Source organism: Pyrgilauda ruficollis, unplaced genomic scaffold, assembly GCF_017590135.1.
Source record: "Pyrgilauda ruficollis isolate IOZ18807 unplaced genomic scaffold, ASM1759013v1 scaffold36, whole genome shotgun sequence".
Lineage (NCBI taxonomy): Eukaryota > Metazoa > Chordata > Aves > Passeriformes > Passeridae > Pyrgilauda > Pyrgilauda ruficollis.
The window spans coordinates 3,076,414-3,102,102 of NW_024525045.1; the positions used below are offsets into that span (position 1 = coordinate 3,076,414).

General features: G+C 38.4%; 1 protein-coding gene across 1 annotated transcript; it reads right to left on the reverse strand.

Annotated features, from left to right (window-relative positions):
* Positions 1 to 818: 818 nt before the first annotated feature.
* On the reverse strand, positions 819 to 24,199 carry GRK7 (G protein-coupled receptor kinase 7). Its single transcript, XM_041475684.1, has 4 exons — positions 20,933 to 24,199; positions 19,747 to 20,184; positions 7,625 to 7,896; positions 819 to 3,437 (listed from the first exon to the last, which is right to left on the reverse strand). Exons 1-4 carry the CDS (start codon positions 21,533 to 21,535, stop codon positions 3,095 to 3,097), a joined length of 1,656 nt encoding a protein of 551 aa, XP_041331618.1. The 5' UTR covers positions 21,536 to 24,199; the 3' UTR covers positions 819 to 3,094.
* Positions 24,200 to 25,689: the final 1,490 nt, after the last annotated feature.

The following is a 25,689-nucleotide window of genomic DNA, read 5'->3' on the forward strand; positions in this document are numbered from 1 at the left end:
TTAGCACTCAAATGCATCTTATCTGCTGGAAAACGAGGCAGCCAAGTGAGACACCACAACATTGGCAAAGCAGGAAGAAGGGAGACAGCTAGAAGAAAAAAATTGCAGTTTCAAATTACACAATTTCCTTTTGCCACAACAGCTCAAGTAATCCACAACCACATGGCTATTTTCCTCCCCCAGTCATCCCTCAGTTTCTATCATAAACATCCAGTGACCTGGTCACTACTTTTGACTTGGGCCCCACTCTTGCAACACTTGCATATCCATTTAAGTTTACTCACATGAGTAGCATCTTTGGTTGCAGTAAGACAATTCATTGAACATGTAAATCTTTTGGGATTGTTGGCTTTTTGTTAAGGTAAGCAGGTTGTTAAAGAATTGTGCTCCTGAAAGTTTAACAAGGAACTTCACAGTGGCAGGAAGAAGAAAAAAACAAAGTATTTCAAAGATTCTTTAAAAAAATGTGAAAATAATGTTTAGAAGTCTCACTGAAAGTGCCAACAGGAATACAGAAATAATCTTTGTCCTGCCTCCTCTCCATGGTGCAAACAGAAGTTGTCCATGTTGTGAAAAGTGAATTTAGAAAATTAAAATGAATATTTCAAGCTAACACATTCTTCTCTGTCATACGCTGTGCCAAACTGTGCATTATCAGACTCCTGATGTGTTACTCTGAATGATTCATGAAACACTTAGCTTTATGGATCTCACTGATGCACATCCTGCTGGGATTAGTGACACCACAACATTTCTAAAACTAAATAACTCAATGTTATGCACACATGGTGTCCGAATTCACAGATCTCAGTATTGCAACACATTTTGAAAAATGCAGCCTTGCAGCACCCAATATCACTGGGGATATGTGATTCTAACAAGACATTAAATTCTGGTTCTGTCTACACATAACCTCTTTCCAAATGGCAACTTCAAACTCAGTTATGCACTGGAAAACCTACGGCCATGTCAGAGTACTGCTTTATGGTTCTGGAGGATTCGTGAAACAGCATTTCTATGGATTTGAGGTATATCAGTTCAGGACAAAGGTTTGATGCCACTAGCACTAACATGTCTCTCCTAGCTGTAATCAGGTGATGCTTGCGGTTTTTGTGTCACTTTGTGTTTAGTGGGTTTTTTAAAATGCATATAATAACAAAGTTTTCTGTCTTGGCTTCTTAAATACACTAGTCTAGTATATTTACTACCACTGTAAGAGCTTTCTACAGGTGGAGCAATGAGAAATAAAATCAATGGATGTCAGTAGTGGACGCACTCTTGTAAATCCATGCCAGGACGACATCACTCTTCTCTCAACTTCCTCTGCTTTTCACCATCTTTCAGGATCATCCTTCTCAATTAAAAGACCAAATCAGAATTCAGCTCATACTGTTTTAAATTATTTGACAGAAAGTCTCCATTCAAAAGGCAGACAATTTTATGCTCATAATTCATGAACAGAATTACCCACTAATCCTAAGTAAAACTGTTCTTGATTTTTCACTTCAGTATTAAGTATATAAAGCACCGGAAAAGCAAATTTAAAAGGAAAAAAAGAGCAATTATTTTTCTACTCAGAACAACACAAAGTATTACCAATGCATTACTTGGCTGTAACTAAAACACTTACAGTACTTAAAACTTAAAAGTTTGGGATGTGCTATTAGGTTATAAATAAATACCAATGCTCTGTGCTCCACATGACAGACCTGAGTACAGCATACACAGGTTTTCCTCCTCTAAAACAGACATGTGAGTTAGTACCAGTGTCGAGCCAAAAGAAGTCCTTGAGTTCAGTGGGAAGTTTGCTGTATGAAAAACAGAAAATGGGGCATTTGGAGGCTTCAGGACTCCAAGGAATGAAGCAGCTTCCACTTCCACTTTAGTCAATGGAAATTATGGCTGGATAGATGACAGTGACCAGCATGTGCAGGGTCAGTTTTAAGAGCTGTGCAAAGAACAACTGCCTATTTTCTTATCACAGAAAATCAGCAGGAGGCATCTTATGAGTAGCACTTCACCAGTAGCACTTCACCAGTAGCAAATATTCATAGCAAATATTCCCAAGTAATTAAATTTAAGTTGTCATAAAATTGAAAAATAAAAACACTTCAAAATTTGCATGAGAATCAATAAACATTAGAAGATAGTTTCAACTTGCATACATAACCTTTTCACCATTACAGCACTTAACAGTATAATGCATTTTGCAACTTGAATTAAAATCTACATTACACTGAAATAAAAGTCTTGTAAAAAGTCAATTACAAATTGCTTTGGTCTATCTGTAGCCTAATTTATCACCAAAATACAGAAAAATTATCAGGAAATCTGATAAAAGTTGAAAATGGCCAAAAAGAATGTGCATTTACTTGTAAATATATTTTCTTTGTATATAGTATTATCACTTATAAGAATACACTTAATAATAATAATAAATAAATGCTTTATTCCATTAAATTGGTGCAATCTTATCTTCACTCCATTAAAATCACTTTTGCAAACAGTTTGATCCTGTTGTTCTTATTTCCAAGTGTTATGTAGAGCTTTCTTTATATCTTATGACAATTTGAACATATTACAATAAACCACCAAAAAACTAACAGAATTTAACAGACAGACTGGCTAGCCAGTAAGATTCCAAGTTTGACAGGGTATATGAGCTACACTGTCCGAGAATACTTGAAAATTAAAAAATCCTTCCTGAAAACTGTGGAATAAAGAGGAAATGTTAGTAGAAATAAGAAAAAAGAAAGAAAACCAATGAATTATTGTATTCGAAGCAGTAACAGTCATTTTCGAAAGTTTTTGCCTCTTCACTCTATCATATTTTGTATTTCAGAATTTCTATTCTAAGCTTCTTGGAGAAATATCATGTTTCATTTGATTCATCTCCAATAACACAAAAATATCTCCTTTCTTAGAGCAAAGGAAAACAATACAGTCTATTCAGCTGGTGGTCCTACACAGCCTGTCAATGCCACATTACACTGGCTGGCTCTTTCTCAAACAGGTGTACTGAGTGTGTGAAACACAGAATATGGAAAGTTCTGAGGTGGTTTCTACTCTTTTTGGTAATATATTTACAATATAATTACAACAACAAACAAACTCCTGACTTAGCTTCCCCTCCATTTGCATAACCTCCAGAAACGACTCTGTTGGGATCGTTGAGTTCGTCAAACAGTCCCGTTTCAATGATTTCTTCCTGCCAGGGTATAGGGACAGCACCTGTCGCAAACTTTTTGAAGAACTTCTTGTCTTTGTCATCAAACTCAATTCCTCGTATTTCAGAGAAGTCAGCAATGTCTGCAACATCTTTGGCATAGACAACTGATGGATCTGGCACAAATGGAGGGTCAACAAGGTTTGCCTCTAACCTGTGGAAATTTATCGTTTTGAAGAAGCTGTGTTTTCTTGGGTCATCGTCTTCATTCCTGCAATAAAACAAAAGTTTGCTCATCAGTGTGTTTTGCTCTCAGAGAGATACAGGGGTGTCTGTGTTTTCTACACGACAGTACTTTAAATATATTTATGTCATGCAACACAATTCCTTTTTTCCTAACCAAGGAACGCTGCATTGTACAACAGAGGCCAAGCAGCTGAAAACATTCTGATCCCATTACTGCACCTCTCAGGGTAAATCAGCCCAGGCAAGGTGCCAGGCAGGAGCTGCAGAGCTGCATTTGGGATACCCCACCCAAAGCTACACTTCCACCAGAACTGAACCTACAGCAGGGTGGGGAGGGGGAGTGTTGGATCTGCTGTCCCACAGCAGAAGTTCAATGATTGGCTCTGTATCTATAGGATAAGAGTATCTGTACTAGGGGGTAAGAATATGTGTTAAACTCTACAATGGGGTATATACTGGGTTAACTCATCTATAGACTGACTCTGAGCAGCAACAGTCTGAATAGGAAGCTGGTGACAAATGACAATTCTCATTTTATCTTCATTCAAAGCATCTACACATTTATATCCTAAAACTCAGTTATGTTACTCAAATAAACGCTTCTACTTATAGTGACAGTTCATTCAAAGTAACTACTCTTATCAATTAACAAAGATTTTTTTAGGCAAGAGATTCACAGATGATGGCATTAACAAAAGTATGTGTGCCACTGACACAAACATAATCCTTTATTAATATAGTTAAAACCCAATAATAAAAACAAGAAAATGACAAAATCATTGTAAATGCTTAAGTTAAATAAATCTTACAAAAAACAACTGCAGACCTCAGGGGAAACAGTCAGCTGTAAAAGAACTAGTGAATTGTTTCACTGTAGACCTGTAGAGAGACTTGTAGGATATTTTCTGGTGATAAAAATCACCTGAGCCTCAAATGTGTGCATGTTGAAGCATGACCAAAGACCACAGCTTTTGAACTGTGCCTCTAGTGTCAAGACATGCAAAGTCTGAATTTGGAATTCTAGAGAAAGGAGGAGCAGAGAGGAGCCCTGAATTTTCCACATATTTGCATTCTTTTTTTAACATATTTATGGGTGCACTGCTCTTGAAAACAGTAATATAGGAAAATCAAATTTGTCTGCATTCTGGCCTCAGAAAATGGTAGTTTCTAAAACACATTGCTTTTTTCTTTTCGAACCTCCTTACAAAATCAAACTTAGTAAAGTGCAAGCCCTCATGTATTTCTAGACAATGTTCTATGAATAAAATGTAATGCAAACCTTTGGGAAGTGTTTTTATCTTTACAAACGTGCAGAAGCACCATACAGAAGCAGTAGATTTGTGTGATTACGGAAAAATCTTTATTTTTTAAAATCTTAATTTCCATGCATGCAGAACAGCTCATCCACCTTGGCACTACTGCCTGTTCCTCATGCTGGCCTGCTGTGCTTCTTGCCTGCCTTGGTGCTCCCTTGGCACAGCAGAGATGAAACCACCAGCTGCTCTTTTCAGCCCCTTGCTATAAAATTGTCACTTTGCACCTCTGCTGCCCAGTTCCTCTGAGCAAGCCACCACCAGCCACTACCCACTGTACACCACCATGAATAACCAGGATGCCACAACCTGAAGAACGGAAGATGCTGCCATCCAGGCATGCTGGGCAATGAAAAATATTATGTTTTCAACCCCAAAGCAGCATATGAACAAAATTATGAATGTACAGATTAAGGATCTTGACTTCTGCATATCCATAGGCTTGCAAAATCATCTCCTACCTTACCTAGCCAGTGATAACCAAGTACTTGAGAAGCCTGAAATAATTTATTTACATTCACTGTTAGCCTGAAATGCATTTCAGCTGCTGTTCAAATTAACTGATTAACAAATTAACAGTGTCCTGGGACACTGGTAAGCCAGGAATGCTGACTGGGCAGAGGCACTCACAAAAATCTTCCTTTATTTTGCTTTTCCTTTCTGTAACATAAACCAAAAAGCACTAGAAGCTGGTGGAGGCTGCAAAATGGATTGCTGCAGTGTTCCTCATCCTGAAACCATAAAAAGTTAAAAAATGTAAAGCTACATGAATGCCATCTACTGGAACTGACACATCTTCCAGCTAGCTGGAGATGAACTTGAGCTCATCCTCTGTGAACTGCATTTTTACATAACTTTAATAGGAAGAGCACATGAACTCACATGAAGTTGGTCAATTTTGTATTCCTCCATTAAAAAAATTTAATATCACTTTACAGGTTCAGGATTTGAGATATTAATCTCAAAAAGCTTGAGTGGAGAGTGAGCTACATCTTTCCTGAGTTAGCTAGTGAAATCACATCTTCAGTAGAAGAGTGGACTGTTTTAAAAGGTCAGGCGTACAAAATAAAGCTGTCTTTGAGCAGCTTTAACTTATGCAACAGGCACTGCTGTGGATAACCCAAGCTCTTGTTGTCCTTAGGAGAATTACAGTGCTAATCTTTACATAACACATGGCTGTCCTGAATAGTATCACCCTGTTTAAGAGGTATATGCATGCTTTTATTCTGTATCATGCTCAGGGTATACATCCTATTTATTGTTCACCTTCTCCAAGTAGGGTACATCAGAGGGAGGATATCTTAAACAGCAGAAAATTAAAAATACTATGTGCAGTAATCTTTCTGTGTGCATTTCTCATTTTGCTGAGAAGTTATGGAACAAAAAGGAGACAAAGATTGTAAATTATTCCCCTGGAAAAGGCAATGTGGTTACAGTAAGTGAACCGTCTGTTGCTGATTTTGTTTCAGACTTGCTGAATGAACTCAACCAAATCACTCACAATTTCTAAATTTCATTTTCCCCAGTCTGAAATTTGCTTACTTCACAAAGTGCTGTAAGTCCAAATGTCTGCAAAGTATGCTGACTTTAAGTTAGAGTGCTCTGAATGTTTTTGTGTTAAATTTACTTTTAAAGTAAGCTTTTAAAACACACCAAAATAACGTAATTTTGTGTTAAACATACTCCATGTGCAGCTGAAAATAACTTCTTTCTGCTGCCTTGCACAGTTGCTGGGAAAATTCATCAGGCACAAGAGTAGCTGTCTTCATTTAGCAACAGAATATTAAGAATATGTGTATTAATGATCTATTACCTTTCATTAGATTTAATTCTTTTAGACAAATGCTTGCCTAACATTTTGAAAAACTGTTCCATGTTGTTATGAAATATAAATTAGGAAGACTATCTCTGCATTTTCAATGAGATCTTTTGTCTATTCCACCTTTAGACTGGAAAAGCACCTGATACATACATTTCTATTCACAGATGACTCACATCACGGTGTATTCTAAAGATAGGCATTATTGGTTTCCTATTAATTTTTTACATTTTTTATTATATTTATTTGTCTATATTGCAAATGTAGATCTGCAATCTGTCTAATTAGAAATGCACTAAATTATTTATACACACACACGCACACATCAGAGGGATCAGAGCTATTACAAGTTAAACATTACAAGGTTTAGCTTTGCAATTCTCTTCTTACTGACCAGTTCCTTGAAACTGCTAAGTCATGGACATATCTACCAGTCTTCATCAACCCAAAGTCACCTCTTAAGTGCCCAGAAATGTTTTGTTTTATAAGAATTTGTGCCAAATATTCTTTTTCTCCCTGGGATGAGTCAGGATGACCAGAACTTCTACGGCATTTTTTAAAAGCACTTGAGCAAAGCAGAGGGGTTAAGGTCTCTTCAGTAAGAAGCCAATGATGCAGCCTTGCAAATTAGATATCTGCAGGGAAGAGAATCCACATTGCAGATCTGGATTTCTGCCCACACCATTCCAGTAAGCACTACAGCCTAATATTACGCATTCAGTCTGCACTAGCAGGGATGCAGGTATCCACCTGAATATCCTTTATCTTTAGGAAAGAACGTGTAAGAAAAATCCTTTTCACCCTTTCTCCCAAAACTATATGGAGTCTAACACAGAAAATAACAAGAAGGCAACTCCTATGAGTTGTGGATAGCTGTGAGGACAGATGATCACACTACTGCAACAATATTCCTTATTTCCATATTATCTTCAATGCTTTCCACCTCTTTCTTCCCAGAAGTTAAACGGAAAAATCATTACTCTGCAGAAAGTGAAGTTCTAGCCCATTTTGTTCAATGAGTAAAATAACTATATTGTTTGCAGCTTTCATTTCTCTTGTACTGAGATTGAGAAGGCATACCTGCTTCCTAAACGGTCCTCTTTTTTCTTAGCCAAAAACAGCTTGCAAATATCTTTCGCTTCCTCTGTAAAGCTGGCATGTTCAAATTTCACCTCATCTTCCAGAGTTCTTCTTCTAACCTCATCCTTATTGACCTTTTCTTTGAAATCCTTGAATGGTGTTCGCCCAGCAACCATCTCATAAATAGTACAGCCCATAGCAAACCAGTCCACGGGATAGCTGTAGTCCTCTTCCTTCAGGATTTCCGGAGCCATGTAACCATTTGTCCCAGCCTATTGCAAACACACAGACAGATTTACTTTACAATGTCAGTAGTGAAATGCATACAGTTAAACAGACTATGCTATAATTCTTTCAAAATATTAGTAATTCTACTGATATATTTTGTATCCAGAAACCCTGACCTTTTTTTTAAAATCTAGAATTGGTGAGGTATAACTTTTTTAGGACATGGACCATATATTTTTTAAACATCTTGGCACATAAGAAAACTGTCTTAAATACGCTTTTCAAAGTTGAAATGTCATGCAATTTCTGCCTAAAAGTGGTTTAATTTTAAATTCATGGCTAGCTTGCTTTCTTCCTCCATTTTATTCTTTTTTTTTTCTTTTCGTTGAAGATATTCTTGGTTTTGTTCTGTAAACACAAGTAGCAATCAATTTGAAAAGATTTTAAAAAATACAAACACCAGGCAAAACAGTCACTGATTCCCACTCAGTGCAATGGTTATATAATTGGTTTAACACAGGGCTCTGCTGCCAGTGAGAAAATTCTCATCAAGCCAGTAGCTGAGCTGCAATGAGGAAGTCCTCAGCTTCCTCCCTCTTGGTTTCTGGATAAATGTTCTACCACCAAGGGCCAAGGAAAACTCTTAAAAACCACTGTAAGCAAGTAAACCTATGAAAATTATAATTCATAAATTACACACATTTGGGTGAACAAGTTCATACTTTCCAACTAAAAAAAGATGCCTGACTAAAGACTATTCACAGCACGAATGGCCCCTTCTTTGAGAGAAGAAATGGCCACTCTTTGAGACGAACATCTGCCTGCTTTCTTCCAGCCCAGCCCTGCCCCTTTCCCTTGGGAAAAGCAGTGACTGAAATAGCTCTGCTGCCTCTGTCCCCAGGAGCTGATTCACCTGGGAGGGAAGTGGAGGGATCAGCTCTCTCCATGCTCTCTGCGGCACTGTTACATGACTGAGGATGTGGGATTTCAATCGCAACAGCATTTCCACAGCTGAACCCACGTTTACTGCTGTGTCTCACGCTCTGTGTTATCTATTTACCAAATTAAACTAACAGTCATAACCATATCAGAAATTGCTTGAACCTCTCACATCTTTTTAAAATACTGGGACTGATGTAATACCAGTATAACAATTTAAAATAAAAAACTGTGTCCGTGCAAAATCCCACTAAAGCTTACTCAAGATGGTCATTATTACTGCTATCAGAATACAATCAGTAACAGAGATTCACTCCAAAACAGTTAGAAAAAGTTAAAGCTAAGCTCATTTGGACAAAATGTACTTATAAAAAGCGCAGCTCAACAGATGAATTTTATTTTATGGGGTTGGATAACCCCTCTGATTTTTGCAAATTTAGGCACAGTACTTCCAAGTCAGGTCTCCCCATAAACTTCAGCTTGTGTCACTACACATTATGACACACAGTGTCTCTACTGCAAACAATGCGTGCAAGAGGGAACATTTCAGCATCAATTAGAGCATAAGCTTAACGGACAGAAAATTAAACAGAAAATTAAATCCACTTTGTTTTCTCTCTTTTTAGTTTTTTCGGGTTTTTTTTGCTTTTAAGGATATAGAGCAAAATCCTCCATGTGCTTGAAAAACAGAAATGGGATGAGAAGAACAAAAACATCAGTCAGGTTGAAAGTAAAAAGAAAGGTTAAAAGTGAACAGTTGCCTTTCTCACTAAAGCCACAGAAGTACAGAGGAGCAGCACAGGCACTGCAGCTGCTGACATCATCCACAGGCAATTTGTACTGCTTACAATGGAGTTTCTCTAACTAAATATATGGAGAGATACCCTGACAGTATTACATTTTTAGGTATGATTACTGCCCTGTTCAGGGAAGGGGACAAATGCTCAAACACAGACCACAGACCCCAGATCCATCTGGCCTCTAAAAACCTGGAAGAGAGAGGAGAGGTTTAAAGCAGTAGAGGAATTTTGATACAAAGAGCTCACTGTGAATTAATAAACACAGCTCTAAATAGGTTTCTGGAACTTTTTTTTCTTTACTTTTTTTTTTTTCCTCCTTCTGGGAAGCAATAAACATTCTTATTTTTACTGAGATGAAGCTGGGGCACTAATGCCTTCAAGAACTATTGAGTTGCATTATCATCAAAATGTGCCCTGACAGCACAATATGGTCTTTCTGATAAGAGATTACTTTGCTGCAACTTAGCATCATCATACAGAAAGAACCTGGATACATCTGACATAGAAAAGTCAGCAATCTACTGTCACAGATGTGTCTCAAGGCAGCTCCTTTCAGACTGTTTCTTTCCTTCCACTTGCATTTTCTCTTCCACAGCTGTTTTTTCAAAAGAAGCAACTGCCAAGTAACTTCAGTCTCTTCCATGGGCATTTTCAACATAGCCTCCAGCAGGACACACCATCTGGAAGAACACCATGCTTTGACATGGTGCTTGTGTTTCTCAAGAACAGAGAAAGCAAGGCCATCACCACAGACCAAAAAGACAGCACAACCACAACTTAATAGAAAACAGAATCGACCAACAACAGCCTCCCTTCAGGCTAAAGTGACAGGCTGTGGATGAGCTTAAATGTAAACAAGAACTCAACTTCCACACTCTAAATTAGTAGCTCTGAAATCTTGAGCTGTTACTGGGCTGATCCAGCTCCATCTGAGGAAGTCTAGAAACATATCATTCCTCTGATATGCCAAACCATTTCAATTCAGAATTTAATGAGAGCTGGTTTTCTCATAGAATTTCATCCAAACTTGAATCTGAAAACAAATCTCTCCCAACTCTGAAGCTTTCCTGGTATTCACAATGAAGGAAAAGGCTAAGAAGCAGGAAATCTAAACCTGATCTCATAAGATTTGAGATTTTTAAAACCCACTAAAATGTGACAATTTTATAGCAGAAGCAAACACATTTCACAAGTGAATGGGGACTTTTAAGGGGGAAGAAAAGCAATAAGGAGGGAGAAATACATAAATCTCTATTTTTATCAAAACAGGAATTTGAAGAAAGGAAGAAAAGAGCTTAAATTTTAGTCTTTTCCACCTATTTCTCTATATGTGTAGTTTTGGCAAAATTATTTGGGAAGAAAAATGTTAAAGCCTTTAGCATTTGCCATATTAGAGAACACAAAAAAGGAATTATTCAGCACCTGGAAGAACACAGATCCTTCAAATGAAGATTTAATTCTATCTTTGGAGAGCAGGCAGCATTAGAGGGAAGGTAATACCTAACATCCCTACACCAATCATTATGGAGAACAAGACGTAAAAATCATATCATCTTTCCAGGAATAGAGATCCTAGGGCAACAGGAAGGGCAGCCTCAGTAACCTCAGGAGAGGGTTATCTAAGGAGGTAAAACAGAAGTTTGGCGAAGGGAGTTATTAAACTGCACGACTCTTACTAGTAGTGAAATCTGAGCAGCACAAAATAATGTGTTAGGTGGAAAACTTATCCCCTGATTCCCAAAGCAAAAGTGAATGAAAGTAAATTACTCTTGGCAGGTGTGGAGTAAATAAGTATACTGTAAACTATATGCTAGTGCAAAAATGAAAAAAAAAGGACAGAAGGCAAAGAAATTAGAAGCTACCATGAAAGAGAGCTGCATTGTTTTTTGAAGGGGTCTATTTCTCACTGGCTGGTATTGAATATTTAATTCAGTCAGAATTATCTGACCATGCCTCAGAATGGATATCTCCAAGTATGGGATACTGAGATGTCTGTCATACAAAAAAAATCAGTAGGTTTGTATGATTTTGCAGATGTTTTCATTCAGTACAATTTAAATTCAGAAGCTGTATATTAACAGAAATCCACTTTTTCTTACTAGATCTTACTTCACATGGATAAATTTCACTCTTTTAATGGAAACAGAGAAACTTAAAAAACCCATACCCAAAATGAATTCTTTTGTTGTCAACTCTACACTATTAGGATGTTCACTGGGTTTTGACTGAGACCAAGTACATTATTCTCTTCTTTCCTGTATAATTCCTGGTAACACAAGGAACCATTTGAACATATGTGTTAACTAATCAAGTCATCTTACAGAGACACAAACACATGATATTACACCTTCACTGACCTGGAAACACCTAATAAAAATATCACAAAGAAGTCAAAGACTTATAGTATCCCAACTTTTTACTAGAGACAGAAATCTTATGCCATTGTAGAGGCACAGAACTTTTTAAAGCATAGTCAATACAACACTAGCTATTTTTTGCTTGCTCTCCCTCTAATAATGTCTTGTGTGATAAACAGGACGGTTTACCTGCATATGCTGCTTGAATTATAAAAACAGTCTAGATTTCAGTCAATTAAATTTTAATTTATCTGCTTTTGAAAAGGGTTCACAGATCTACTTTCCATTTATTTCACTACCTTGAGAACAACCCAAAAGACAATTTTTCAGTAATCCTCTAAAATGTAATGAGCAAATGCTGCCCTTGGCTACATTAGCAAAGAAGTTCCGTTGAGTGGAATTATTGCTTTGAGTGTGATTTGACAGGGCATAGTAGAAATGACTCATCTGAAATATACAAATGTTTCTTTTGTGAAATGCGATCCTGCATAAATTTTTCAAAGGTCACATAATTATAATCTTTCAGTAATTCAAGATGTGATCCTGAGAAGCACTAAGTGCACTCAGGTCCCAGGGCAGTCAAGGGGCACTTGGCACAGCAGAGCTCGGAGCAGAAGCAGGCCTGCAGTGCAACAGCTCACACACCCCTCTGACTGCTGTCCTGACAGGGACAGCCCCTTCCACACCGCCCCTGTGCCAGCTTCCAGCAGGTGCAGCCAGGGAACAGAGACAACCCTCTGGAGCTTTCAGCAGCACAGAAACAGGCAAATGGGGAGAAATGGGATTCAGATCTTGCTACCTTTTCCCACAGATCTCTGCAAAACAAACTCAATTGATATAACAAACCAAACAGTAAAGCAAATCAGAATGTCTATCTTTTGTTTGCCATGGCACAAGAACTGTTGAACAGAGGAAAAAAAACAAGCTGAGTTTAGCTCTATCAGCTGTTTCCTGGGGCTCGGTCCTTCCTTCCTCCAAGGGGTGCCACTGCCTGCTTTGTTCTCTTGTCCAGCTGTTCCTCCACTCCTTCAGCAATGGCCTTAATAGACCCTGCAGGAATGCAGGAACAGACCACAGAAATCTCTTCCTTGCACACAAGCTAACAGGCCCTGGATGTGGAGAACAGCACTGATCTGCCTCTGCCACTCACTTCACCATGTTAATCCTTCTCCCAAGTCACTGTGAGGAGGAACAGAGCGTAATTTAAATGAGTTACACAGAATTGCAGTTCATGCAGTTTCTCACCACATGTTCATACAATAACAAGAAACTAGCTGACCCAATTAATAGGCAGCTTTTTTTTTTTTTTTTTTTTTTTAAGAAGATAAAATTAAATCTAAACAGGGCAAAAGAAACTTGGGAAAGTCACACAGAAGAAAGATTCTTATGCGTATTGTTAATGCTTAGCATAAGGACCCTTTGATGGGGTGGCCCATCATGAATTGTTTGGCTACTGATTCAGGAGAACACAAGGATGACTCTTCAGAGTAGCAGGAGAAGATAATGAGAAAGACAATATTGGAGCTTAGGAGCTCCAATCCCAAGTTTGGTCTTGAATCTTACATGAGCATATGAATCCCACATGCTTATGTAAGATTCAAGATCAAACTTTTTTTGATTTTCACATAAGAAGATAGTTTTCATAGGGAAAGTTGCGTGCTTTAAAAAAGCCCCCACAGGCAAAAGCACAAAAGGGACAAAACAGATTTTTTGCTATATTAGAAAAAAAGAAAAAATGGCCCTGGGTTCAAAGTCACTAACTGGAATAGTAAAAAAATACAGCATTGGTTTTTAATCTTTTAAGTTTGGGCATCAGTAATCACTGAAATGAAGGAAATTGCACAACAAAAGAGAAAGCCACTGAGTGCAGTAGGGACTGCTCCCTGTGTGCTCCTCCTTGGGAAGAGAAATAGACACAGGTACGACATGGTTTCAGTTTAATTAATGCTGTATGGAAGTCAAAGGGATAAAGGGCTTGGAGAAAGGACAGTCCAGTAACTGGGCACCAGTTTTAACTTTGGATTCTAGAGCAGCTCCCCACTTTTTGCTTGCATGATCACACATAAAACTTTGCCTCAGATCCCGATGGGAGAGAGAACCTGCTAACACTCCTACCTCAGTGACGTGTCATCAGAAGACATGAGAAGGCATTCACAGACAGGGAAGCAATCAGACATTACAGGATGGAGCATTTAGGACAAACAAAACACTTGTTCAGTCCCCACTTTGTTACAACCTCCTGTCAGGGAGTTGTAAAAAACGCTGAGGTCCCCCTGAGCCTCCTCTCTCCAGTTCCCTCAGCTGCTCCTCACCAGATCTGTGCTGCAGACAAATCTTCCAGACAAATCCAGACAAATCTCCCCAGCTCCATTGCCTCTCTGGACACACTTCAGCACCTCAATGTCTTTCTGGTAGTGAGAAACCCAAAACTGAATACAGGATTCAAGGTGCAGCCTCACCAGTGCTGAGCACAGGGCAATGGTCACTGCCTGGTCCTGCTGGCCACAGGCCAGGATGCCACTGACCTTCTTGCCCACCTGGGCCTACACTGGCTCATGTTTAGCCAGCTGTTGACCAACAACCCTCTCTTCCCACTGGGCAGCTTTCCAGACACTCTTCCCCAAGCCTGTAGTCTGCAGGGAGTTGTTGTGACCCAGGTGCAGGACCTGCTGCTTTGCCTCACTGAACCTTGTAGAACTGCTATCAGTCCATCAATCCAGACTGTCCAGATCCCTCTGCAGAGCCTTCCTGCCCTCCAGGAGATCCACATTCCCACCTAACTTGGTGCTGTCTGCAAACTCACTGAGAGTGCACTTGCTCCCCTTGTCCAGATCATCAGCAAAGACATAAAACAGGGCTGGTCCCAGTACTGAGCTCTGGGAGCCCCACCAGTGACCAGGTGCCAGCTGGATGTAATTCCATTCCCCACCACGCTCTGGGCCCGGCCATCCAGCCCATTTTCACCCAGCAAAGAGAGCACCTGTGCAAGCCATGAGCAGCCACGCTCTCGAGGAGATGCTGTAGCTAACAGTGACAAAGGTTTTACTACAGTCCAGACAGACACATCCACAGCCACCTCCTCATCCACAAAGCAGGTCACCCTGTCATGGAGGAGATGAGGCTGGTCAAGCAGGACCTGCCTTTCCTAAACCCACGCTGGCTGGGCATGATCCCCTGGTTGTCCTGTATGTGCTGCATGACCACGCAGGATGATCTACTTTATGATCTCAGGTACCAAGGTCAAGCTGACAGGCTGGTAGTTTCCTGGACCCTCCTTCCAGCCCTTTGTGGGGATGGGCATCACATTTGCTAACATCCAGCCAGCTGGGACCTCCTTGGTTTTCCAGGACTGCTGGAAAAGTCATGATGGGAAGGGACTTGGTGAGCACTTCTGTCTGCTCCCTCAGGACCCTTGCACGGACCCCAACTGACCCCACAGACTTTTGTGGGTAAGGCTGCATTCTGTAAAGTACATTTCAGAGATTAAAAAAATTCAACATCTGGCATGACAACGCACCCCATAAAAACTTTGATTATCAATATTTTTAAGAGCACAGTTCTGCTAGTAAAAACATCATCAATTTTACACGTCATACTTCAAAATGTATAAGAAAAACAGCCACAAGTTCCTCTAATTCTGAGCAAATGAAGAGCTGTCATTTGTCAAAGAGCAAAGGAAGAAGAAATTTTTACAGAATCTTATCCAATAAGAATGCCATGTGTTAATGAACAAAGGTCAACTGTAGAATAGCTTGCTGAGTTATTTTTTATTTCACAAGTCTAAACCCTCCTCCTGCTTTTCAGCTGCCTGGAAATTAAACTGCTAGTTTCAGGAACATCTAAATAGATTCCCTTGTGTTTTCCTAAGAAACAGAATCTTATAATAAACAAACATACAGGAGGGCAAAAGGACATTTTGAGTAAGATTTTAACCAAAACATGTTTTTCCTATAAAAATATTATGATGTCCTTCAAATATATAAAACATAGCACAGGAAAACTGTGAAGAAGCCCGAAACCTCTGAAGATATGAATGCACTTTTATAAATACTACAAAAATATGTTTATGTTATTTTTCACAGTTATTATGTCAATATTTAAGCTCTCTGGCTCGCACATGCATCTGCACAAAAGTTCTTCTTCACAATTTACGTGCAACAGTTGCTTTTCACAAAAGCCATACCCAGTAAGGGCAGAAAATTCTTCCCTAAATAAACAGCAAATACACACTAACTTCTGGAAAAATGGAATTGGGATGGAAGCTCCTCATTTCATATGCAAAAACCCCTAGTGCTAGAATCAACTAGTACATAATAGACAAAACAGTTTGCCTGTGTAAAAGCCATCTTTGCAGGCTCTCAGTTTCTCCTTGTTGTCTATTTCAATTATGTAAGACACAGAAAATAACTATTTAAAAAGCCATAATTTTAAGAAACAAACTAGTTCCTGCAGGGTCTGATGAACACATCAGATCAGATGCAACAGGCACATTTATAGGAAGTCATAATGACATTTAAAGTCCTGAATAGTTTTATTACCACTGGAGTTTGTTTCTGTTTCCAGAGATGTCAGACTGCCTGACTAAATGTGCACAGACACATTTCTTGGTAGATTGCACAGGTGCATGTAGCTATCAGGAGAAGATCCCAAATAATCCATGTATGTTTAATGAAGGGAAATTACATTGTAAGTAGCTTTCAACTGTTTTCTACTTTTATTTTCAAGATTGTTATTATTCAAACTTGTGTATTTTAATTTTTTTTCTTTCTAGGGCCAGCTGGCACTTCACAAAGGCAAATTAGCACACTTAGTGAAATTAAAAGTTTTCTAAATTTTGTAATTATTACTGTATCAATTACTTACAACTGCAGTATAAGTTCAAAGTACATTTACACAGAAAGCTGGATGTTTCTCCTTGCTGCTTCAGCAATTGAAAAGAGAGGGAGAAAACTAAGGCTAGGTATCCAACTCTTTCAAGGTCTTTGTAAGGAGCACTGTTTCTGAAAGCAAGGTATCTTTATTTTTAATAGTTACAAGCAATTGGTATGGAGCAGACAAGTGCTTTCACAAGGACTGTATGTAACAGCAGTACTTAAAGGATACCAAGGCTACTTCTTCAATTACATAAGTATTGAATCATCAGTGCTTTTTCTGTAGCATATACACACTATTTTTTATTAAGACGACGTTGACGTTTTGCATCTAAAATTCAAAAACCCTTTCTACCTGCAAAGAACACTTTTTTGGCTGATGAACAGTACATAAACATTTTAATTTTGCAGAAACCCTCAATGAAAACTTGGAAAATGTCTAAAACAGGAACTCATTAACAAGCTTATTACTTGTGCCATGTGATAACCTAATCACCTAATAAGATTTACAAAAGGGATTAATGGATCCTCCAGCTGATGTATGGGTGATGTGCATTTATTCATACATGAGAGGACAGGAACTTTTTTCTGCTTTGAAAGCAGAATAAATTTAATCTTTAATGGCTTATACCGCTATCAGTGCAGAAAACTTTCAGAATTCATCAAAACAGTGCATTTTTTCCAATCTTTAATGAAATTAATGCACAGATAAATCCATATATTATATACTACAGATAAGTAGCAATATCCCTTAATTAACAACTGAAAATTGTAAGCCTTAAATTGTCAGTTCAAACCATCATCCAAAATGTGGAAACAGCTTTATGATATTATGCACTTAGATATCAGTACAATACAGATTTGACCTGGAAGGAATACATATTCTGCTTTAGCTTATAAAAATGTGTCCACAAAAGGGTGCAACTGATTAAATTTCATTTGATAAACCTGTCTTGGAACCATACATTCCTTTGGGTGAAAAAAGAAAATATGATATGTATAGGTTTGGTGAAGTGATAACAATTTGGCAGTCATACTCAAAAAGCATGTTATGATGTAAATTTTCAGATAATTTTAAGTCAGAATTGTCTACTACAATTAGTAGACAAAAATTTAACAGCACCATTTTGTTTTTATTACAGGAGTACATGGTGAAGGTTGTTTGGTCTTCCTGTGTATGACATGAGTATAAATAATAATAATATCCAGCTCTCCTATAACATTTTTTAGAAGCTTTCAAATATGACTATTTTACAAAAAATGCAAAAAAAAAAAAAAGGGAATTATTAATTTAACTCGTTTATAGTTGTGATACACCCAAAAAAAATCTTTTTCTTCCCTCTCCTATTTTAATGTAATGCATGAATAAAACTGCCTTTAACTGAAATTTCTTACAACACATTACAATCATATAGGACATGATTCATTTCAGTTTTTGCTCTAATAAAAGCAACCATATAATGGTGACTAGAGCTTCTAAAAACAACAAAAGAAAAGGCACTAACAATTTGATGGCTTCATAGAAGGTGAGGAGGAACAACCATTTTGTCCACCTTGTCCAATATTGCTTTGAGATTCTACCCTAATACCAACAGAAGTGGTTACATATGGCTAAATACACTCTATAACTTTGAGGGTTTTTCCTTCTGCCAAACCCCACATATTTACAAGGATGAAAAATTGTTCTTTGACAAAACTACTTGTTCTGATCATAGTAACTGCATGCCTCTCTAAGTTGCAAAGCCCAATAAGGTTTATACCTTTGGGTTCACTGATGCAAATGCCATCTTTACAAACAAAACAACATTCTCATTTCCCATAAGCTCTGCTGAAAGACCTGCCTTAGCTTCCACAGAAGCTGTATGTTTGTATCTAAAACACCATGCAGTTTAATTTGAAAATTATTTACTATCTATACATACAGCAATTTCTACATTTTCTTTCAGCGAGAACTAAATCCACTCATAATACAAACTTCTTCAATTGCCAAGGAAAGAAAAGAGCCTTCAAAATTACTGAACTTAACCACATCAAAATATGTGTACTCAAACATGATGTAGAAGGCCATTAGTGGGTCCTCTCTTCTACTGAATTTCCAATGTGAACTTCAGGAGTTTAACACAGACCAATTTATAATGTTGCTTTCATTGCTTCATTTTCCTTGTGTATTTCAAACACATTGTCTCAGTATGCACATTTTTAAGCTCCAGATACCTTGAGAGAAATATGTCTTTTTCACAGCTAAGCTACCTGATACATATTTCTTGTGTAAATCTCCTGACATTATTACATATCCAGGTTAGTTTGGGATGACCAGCGGCACAGCTGAAGTGCTGCACAATCTAATTCACACAAAATCCAGTTGGTCATCCATCTTTTTCTTCCTACACATGTAGACAGGCATGGACATTTACAAACGGCCAAGTCTGCTAACTGCTTCAGGAATTAATTTGTGGCGGGAAGGAGGGTTGGAAATAATTTATTATGCAGCACTATGCACACCTGCAATACAGTCAGTAGCATCACTTAAGAGTAATGTGTAAAAAACTATATTCTCCTAGGAGCAAAAGTAGAATAGAGGGGAGCCATATCTTTGACTGCTGCTCATTAAACAATTGGTTAAATCCCTGACTACGCAGTATTCCATAAGGCACAAAGCATCTGCCTCTCTGAAGTCACTGGTTCAAGAACTTAAGAGAAAATGGTCAAGTAGATTCTACTGTTTCTGCGCAAAAGAAGTTATTTCACCACATGCAGCAGCTAAAGAGTTAATAAACCAAATCTTCTTACGACCTCTCAGAATGAAATGGCTACATTAGGTCTTTAGCATAGAATCAGTTCCGGGGAATTAAGTCTTGGACTCATAAGGCATTAGAAATAGAATGGCTTCACTTTGCACTGCCCACGTTCAAAGAATCTGTACTCACCCTCTGGGTGATGCTTTTTCCCTCTTTGACTTGCACTGCCAATCCAAGGTCAGACAGTCTGCAATTCCCATTATCATCCAGGAGGACATTCTCTGGTTTCATATCCCGGTACACAATTTTGATGGAATGGAGATGCAGAATCCCACAGGTGATCTGAGCTGAGTAAAAGATGATCCTTTTCATTTCCAAACCCCTTTCTCCCACATTGTAGATGTGATACTTCAGATCCCCTCCATTCATGAGGCTCATAACAAGACACAGATGGGTTTTGGTCTCATAGGCGTAAGCTAGTGTGACTATGAAAGGGCTGTTGACCTTCTCCAGGATCTCTTTCTCCAGCAGTGCCATCTTCTCTCCACTTTTCTTTTTCAACCTTTTCTTATCCAGTTTCTTGCAGGCATACATCTTGCCAGTATTTTTGACCTGGATGGCACAAACCTAGAGAAGAGGCACATGGAAAGGTAATGAAGGACTTTTACACAGAGAGTGGAATATGAAGGGTAGTAACAGGCAGGAACTGGGGAATCACTGATGCCTATTAGCAGCTGCTGATGCTAACTTCTATGAAGAGTATATTAGCACAGAAAACAAGAAAAAACAAGCACACAATCAGTTCTGTTCTGGACCAGTAGTTTATCGTGGCCCTGATGCAAAGCTGTTGAGGATACCACTAGCAGGCATGTATTAGCAAATAAAAGGAACAAGGACAAGAACAAAAATCAGTAACCATGAGAGTAAGCAGCATATACAGATTGCATCTGTACAGTTAAACTCTCTTGACTCTCAAAAAACCTCCATACTGTAGTTTGGAAACAGATCCTGATGTGTGTTTTTCCCTAAAATGCAGCTAGGAATTATCTGGGAGTATGTGAGATAGCACAGGCTAAGATGATGTCAAGGAGCAGACTTAGTTAACTACATGAACATTCATGCAAGTTTTTGTAAAGAAGCCTGCTTTTTTAACTAGCATAGATACAGAATATAAAAATGTTAAAGTAGCTTTTTACTAACAAGAGTCTCTATCACAATATAAATAACCCAGCCTGATTTCTGGAAAATGGGCAGTCTGAAGGGGCACATTCTACAAATCTTCATACAGTGGCTTAATCCACTGCTCTTTGCAAACCCACCTGCTAGTCTTGAAAGAGGAGAGAAGACTCACATCCTTAAAAGTACAAGCTCTTACCTCTCCAAAGCCACCTTTGCCCAGCACTCGGAACTCAGAGAAGTACTTATCAGTTACCGGTTGCTTCTCAAACACTTTCCATTGGATGAATTTGTCATAGAAGGGGCTGTTCTGGAAGTCCTGGAAGGGCTTGTCTTTAAAGAAGACTTTGGTTTCCTCCTTGGCTAGCTGCATGATGTTCTCATAGTCTTTTGCAGTAGCTGCTTTGCATTTGCTGACCAAGTCAGAGCTCATGAAAGGCAGATAGCTTTTGGCGCCTTCCTTAAGAAAATTGGTGACAATATTCTCCAGGCTACTGCTCTTGAGATTGTCCTCTGCCAACTCCCAGTTTGACACCTCATCCAGGAAGTCCCTAGCTACCAAATATTCTGGCACTGTCTCTAAGAAGTCTCTGAAGAATTTCTTGCCAATGGGCTGCTGTTCACAGATGCTGTCATAATCACCAGCAACGGACTCTCTATGCTCTTTGCAGTCCTCAATCTTGGGCAGCGAGAGGCTCTTACGCCTCTTTTGCATTTCCTTGGTGTCTCCTTCTCCACTCTTCCTTGCCTGGAGGTAGGCAGTGTTGGCAATCAGGTTGTCGAGCCCCCCCATGTCACACATCTTGGCAAGCCCTTGGGGTGGCAGAGCCTGGTTCAGACAAAATGAGTAACTGGCCCAGGAGCTGTGCTGTAGCTGCACTGCACTTCTCTCTGTTGTGGTGTGTGAGGGTTTTTGAAAAACAACAGGGAAACTAACTGCTTTTGCATTAAATACCTCTCAAGGATTTTCACTAAGTACCTTTAGGTATAGGCACCATTTGTGGAAAGTGACTGGTAAGAGGTTTCTCTGTAAGAAGCTTTGAGTTTGCTATGTATAGCTGAGGGATGACACCCTAGGCAAACCTTCCCACTGGCAGTACCAAACGCACATGGTTCAGCTGGTGTTTTTCAGAATGGGCCCTGATAACCTTTAAATGTGCCAAGATTCCCTCTGCATGCACTGTCCCTGGCTGCTGGGAACATGCAGAGATTGATGGCTGCAATACATGCAGTCTCTCCAACTCAGGGCACTTTGGCCACAGTCAGCAGGACAGGCCTGGATCTCCCCCGGTTGACATGGAACACCAGCAGACTAACAACTGGTTTTATGAAAAGCTTTTATCACAAATCTGCCATCTCTAAAAAACCTTGACATAGATGAACCACAAAATTCAGTGCTTTGAGCATTCACACCTCCGAAGCTCAAGTTATATTCAACACCAGTGACTGAGCCCGACAGACAGTTCATGCAAACCCTGCTGCCTCGCGTGGCTCTGTCTGAGCAGATTACATGCAGAGGCTAAGAACTGCCACTGGTCTAAAAATAATGATCCTTATATATGAAACAACACAGCTCTGACTTCATCTCCTACCCACAGAAAAAAGAAAACCACTTCAAATGAACAGCCAAATCTTGCCAAGACACTTCCATATGTTGTTTTGGCCTCAGTTTATTTTCCCTGCTGAGCTTTATGACAGAAATTGGTTGGATAAGAAGGTGGCAACAGCATATAGCTGAGGTGACATCAACAAAGGGACAAAGCTGATTATAATCAATTGAAGGCAAATTCCACCTGCAATTGCTGGCTGCATACCAGGAGGCATTTTTTTTCCCTTCAAAAGAATAAAAATTATGTGTGGCACTCACTAGGCTAAGCCCCCTTCTGCTGTAGAGTCAGGTGGTTTGGCTGTTAAAACTTTCCTTAAATATAAGGAAGGCATTATGAGAACAAGAAAAGAAGTAACACTGGGGTCAAGCTGTACTCTTGAGGTCAAGGTCAAGTTTCTTTTTTTACAATCTTAGAGCAAGCTGAAGAGCTGAATCACAAAAACTAAACATCAAAAGTAATAACAGGCACCTTTCAGACTCCCTATAATAAGTGTTAAGCCCTTCTTGGCTGCTTTTTGCCACTCTACAACCATGCAGTGTTTTGTTTTTACATGCTTAATCCTGTCTGCATTGAATCCATTTGACATAAAACTCATACTTGCACTCTACAAAATTCCCTTGGAGGTGTGTTTTTCTAGGAGTGATGGAGAGGGCCATCCACTGCAAACTGCTGTGTGTGCACGAGAACGGGGGAATTGTAAGGCAGACACTTGAAAGCCTGGCCAGTTCTGCCAGGTGAGAGCAAGCCCAGGGTGGGAGGTTATGTAAAGGGCTCAACAGAGCAGCCAACAGCGTGGGCAACACTGCAAAGAGCCAACGGGAGAAATGGGGAATTCTGCTGGGGGCTGTCCTGAAAATGGGGCCTACAGCAACACATTCCTATAATACCCTGGGTAGAGAAAGGCATGAAAGGAGGTAACAAAGCTTTAATTGCAGCTTTTTTTTTAAATAAGGCTTTTCATTTCCTAAAATTCAGTAGGGTCTTTTTTTATGTTTGGCCAGAATATCCACCACAGCTCAAAGAGCAGCAGGACAAATGGCTGGTAGCTGGGGCCCTAAGGCTGAACTCAAGCTTATTCCAGCTATTGGTATATTCATGCCTAAGCAAATCAAGAAAATTCCTAATGTTTATGGCACCTGCATAAGACAGACACATTTACAGCTCCAAAGATCATTCTATTCAATTAATTAGAATATTTCTGTTTCTATGGAACATAAATTTTCTCTAAAATAACATAACTTCATTACAAGCAAAATCAAATATGATCACTCAACATATACTCATTACTCCAGTCACTTTTGAGATTTGCTGGCTGACTTATCCAAATCTGCTCAGCGTTTAATAAACACTGGAGAAAAGCAGATCAGCATTAATCTATCAGTTGATAATGGCTATTTAAGGTAGTGTTACCTGCTCATGAAACAGTACATTTGGGTGAGAAGCAAAAATCATTTATTTTTCATGTACAGGAGGTGAAAAATAACAGAACTGAAAAGGGGGATGTACTGGCATGTACTAACAACCATGCTAATCAGGCATATCAGGGTATGATTTGGAGAAGTTCTCTGGTGTAGACTCACAGAAAGACTGGGACTTACGCTACTCTCTAAATCACAGAGAAAATATGCAGGACTTAAAATTCATTACCTTATGTTCTAGATGAACCCAATTACTGGTCAACAAGATACTTATAATATGCAAATAGAGACACAATAATATCAGCTGCTTTGATTTCAACATTAATTTTCCTAATACCTCATTTGTGTCAACACCCCTTTGAGCTGACACTTCAGAAAAACTCTTCCACAACTGTAATTCTCGTCTACTCTTGCCATGCACGTGACATGAGCTGAAAGCAGGGTTTGATACTTTCCACATTCACCTACAAACCAAAGAAAAATGAAAAAAGTGCTCTGATGGGACTAGATGGCATTACCAGAGGTCACAGGATGGAGCCTCTGTCCAAATGTGACAGAGAAAACAGGTGGTAGGTAAGATACAGTTTGACTGTGACAGCTAAAATTTATTTTCATGTCCACTCAGATTTCTTTTTTTTCCAAGAATTTTGGGAATACTTTTACACAAACAGAAATACTCCACAACAATGTAAATGCTAGAGGCACTTTGTTACTACTGTTAACATATTTTACATTTGTTCTGAGTTTTAAGACAGACATGATCTGGCATAATAACAACTGATGTGATACACTAACAGTAACTCAGAATTTTTTTATCTCAGTGTGTAATTAAACAAAAGCTACATTTAAAAAAACAAAACATCTTAAAACCAAGATTACAATATTAAACAAAAGCACAGTAAACTCTGCAATATGCTTGATGACACAAAGATTGGAAATACTTTATACAGTGAAGATAAACCTCTTTAAATGTACTCAGAATTAGACAGAAATACATCTACTGAGAAACACATAAAACATTAAAGATGATAATTTTGAAGTAAACAATGTATAATATATTGCTTCAATTTCACCCATATTGATTGACCATTTTATTAGGCCTGAATTCATTACAGATTGAAAGCAATAATTCTACCTCTCTGTTACATATATATTTAAAAATTCCACAGAATATGTTCAGATTCATAATCATCTGGATATTTAGGGAAAAGACAAAGTTAGAGGCAAGCACTTAAACAGCTGTAAGAAAAAAATCAAAGAAGATTATATATTCAGGATTTCCACAAAAAATGCTTCCAAAACACTATGACCAATAAAAATACAGAAATTTCTATTAACTGAATTTTCATGAAATCACAATTTACCATTTTCCCCTAGATTTAATTAGTGCCTCCTTTTCTTGGGTTATTTAAATTATCACTTTTGTTTGCTTCCTATATTAATCAGCTAACCAGCATGATTGTCTACACCTCTAGTTAACTGATTATCAAATACATGTCTTTCTACAAAAAACCTTTGGATTAAAAATACATGTCTCCATGATCACTAACAGAAATACAAATAAAAAAAGTTATTAACATAGTTAAATTTTAATGTTATGGTTGTAGAAACCACGTATAGAATATAACAGAGCAACAGATTTAGAGACACAAGAAAACAAAAGTCATAAAGAAAACCTAAATTAGAAATGTTTAATGCAGTGTGATGGAAAGAGCACATAGCAAATATTTTACACACTGTTAATTTTAGATTAAAACTCAGAATAGTTTCTTAAAAAACACACTTGACTGTGTTTTTTGCATACAATAGTACTTAGGAAACATTTTCTTTATCCTGGCAGTAAACTATGCAGTGTATCAGATCAGGTAAGGTGACCCTTTCAATTGAATTCATTTATCAATGGAAAAAGATTAAATGCTCTGGGTTTA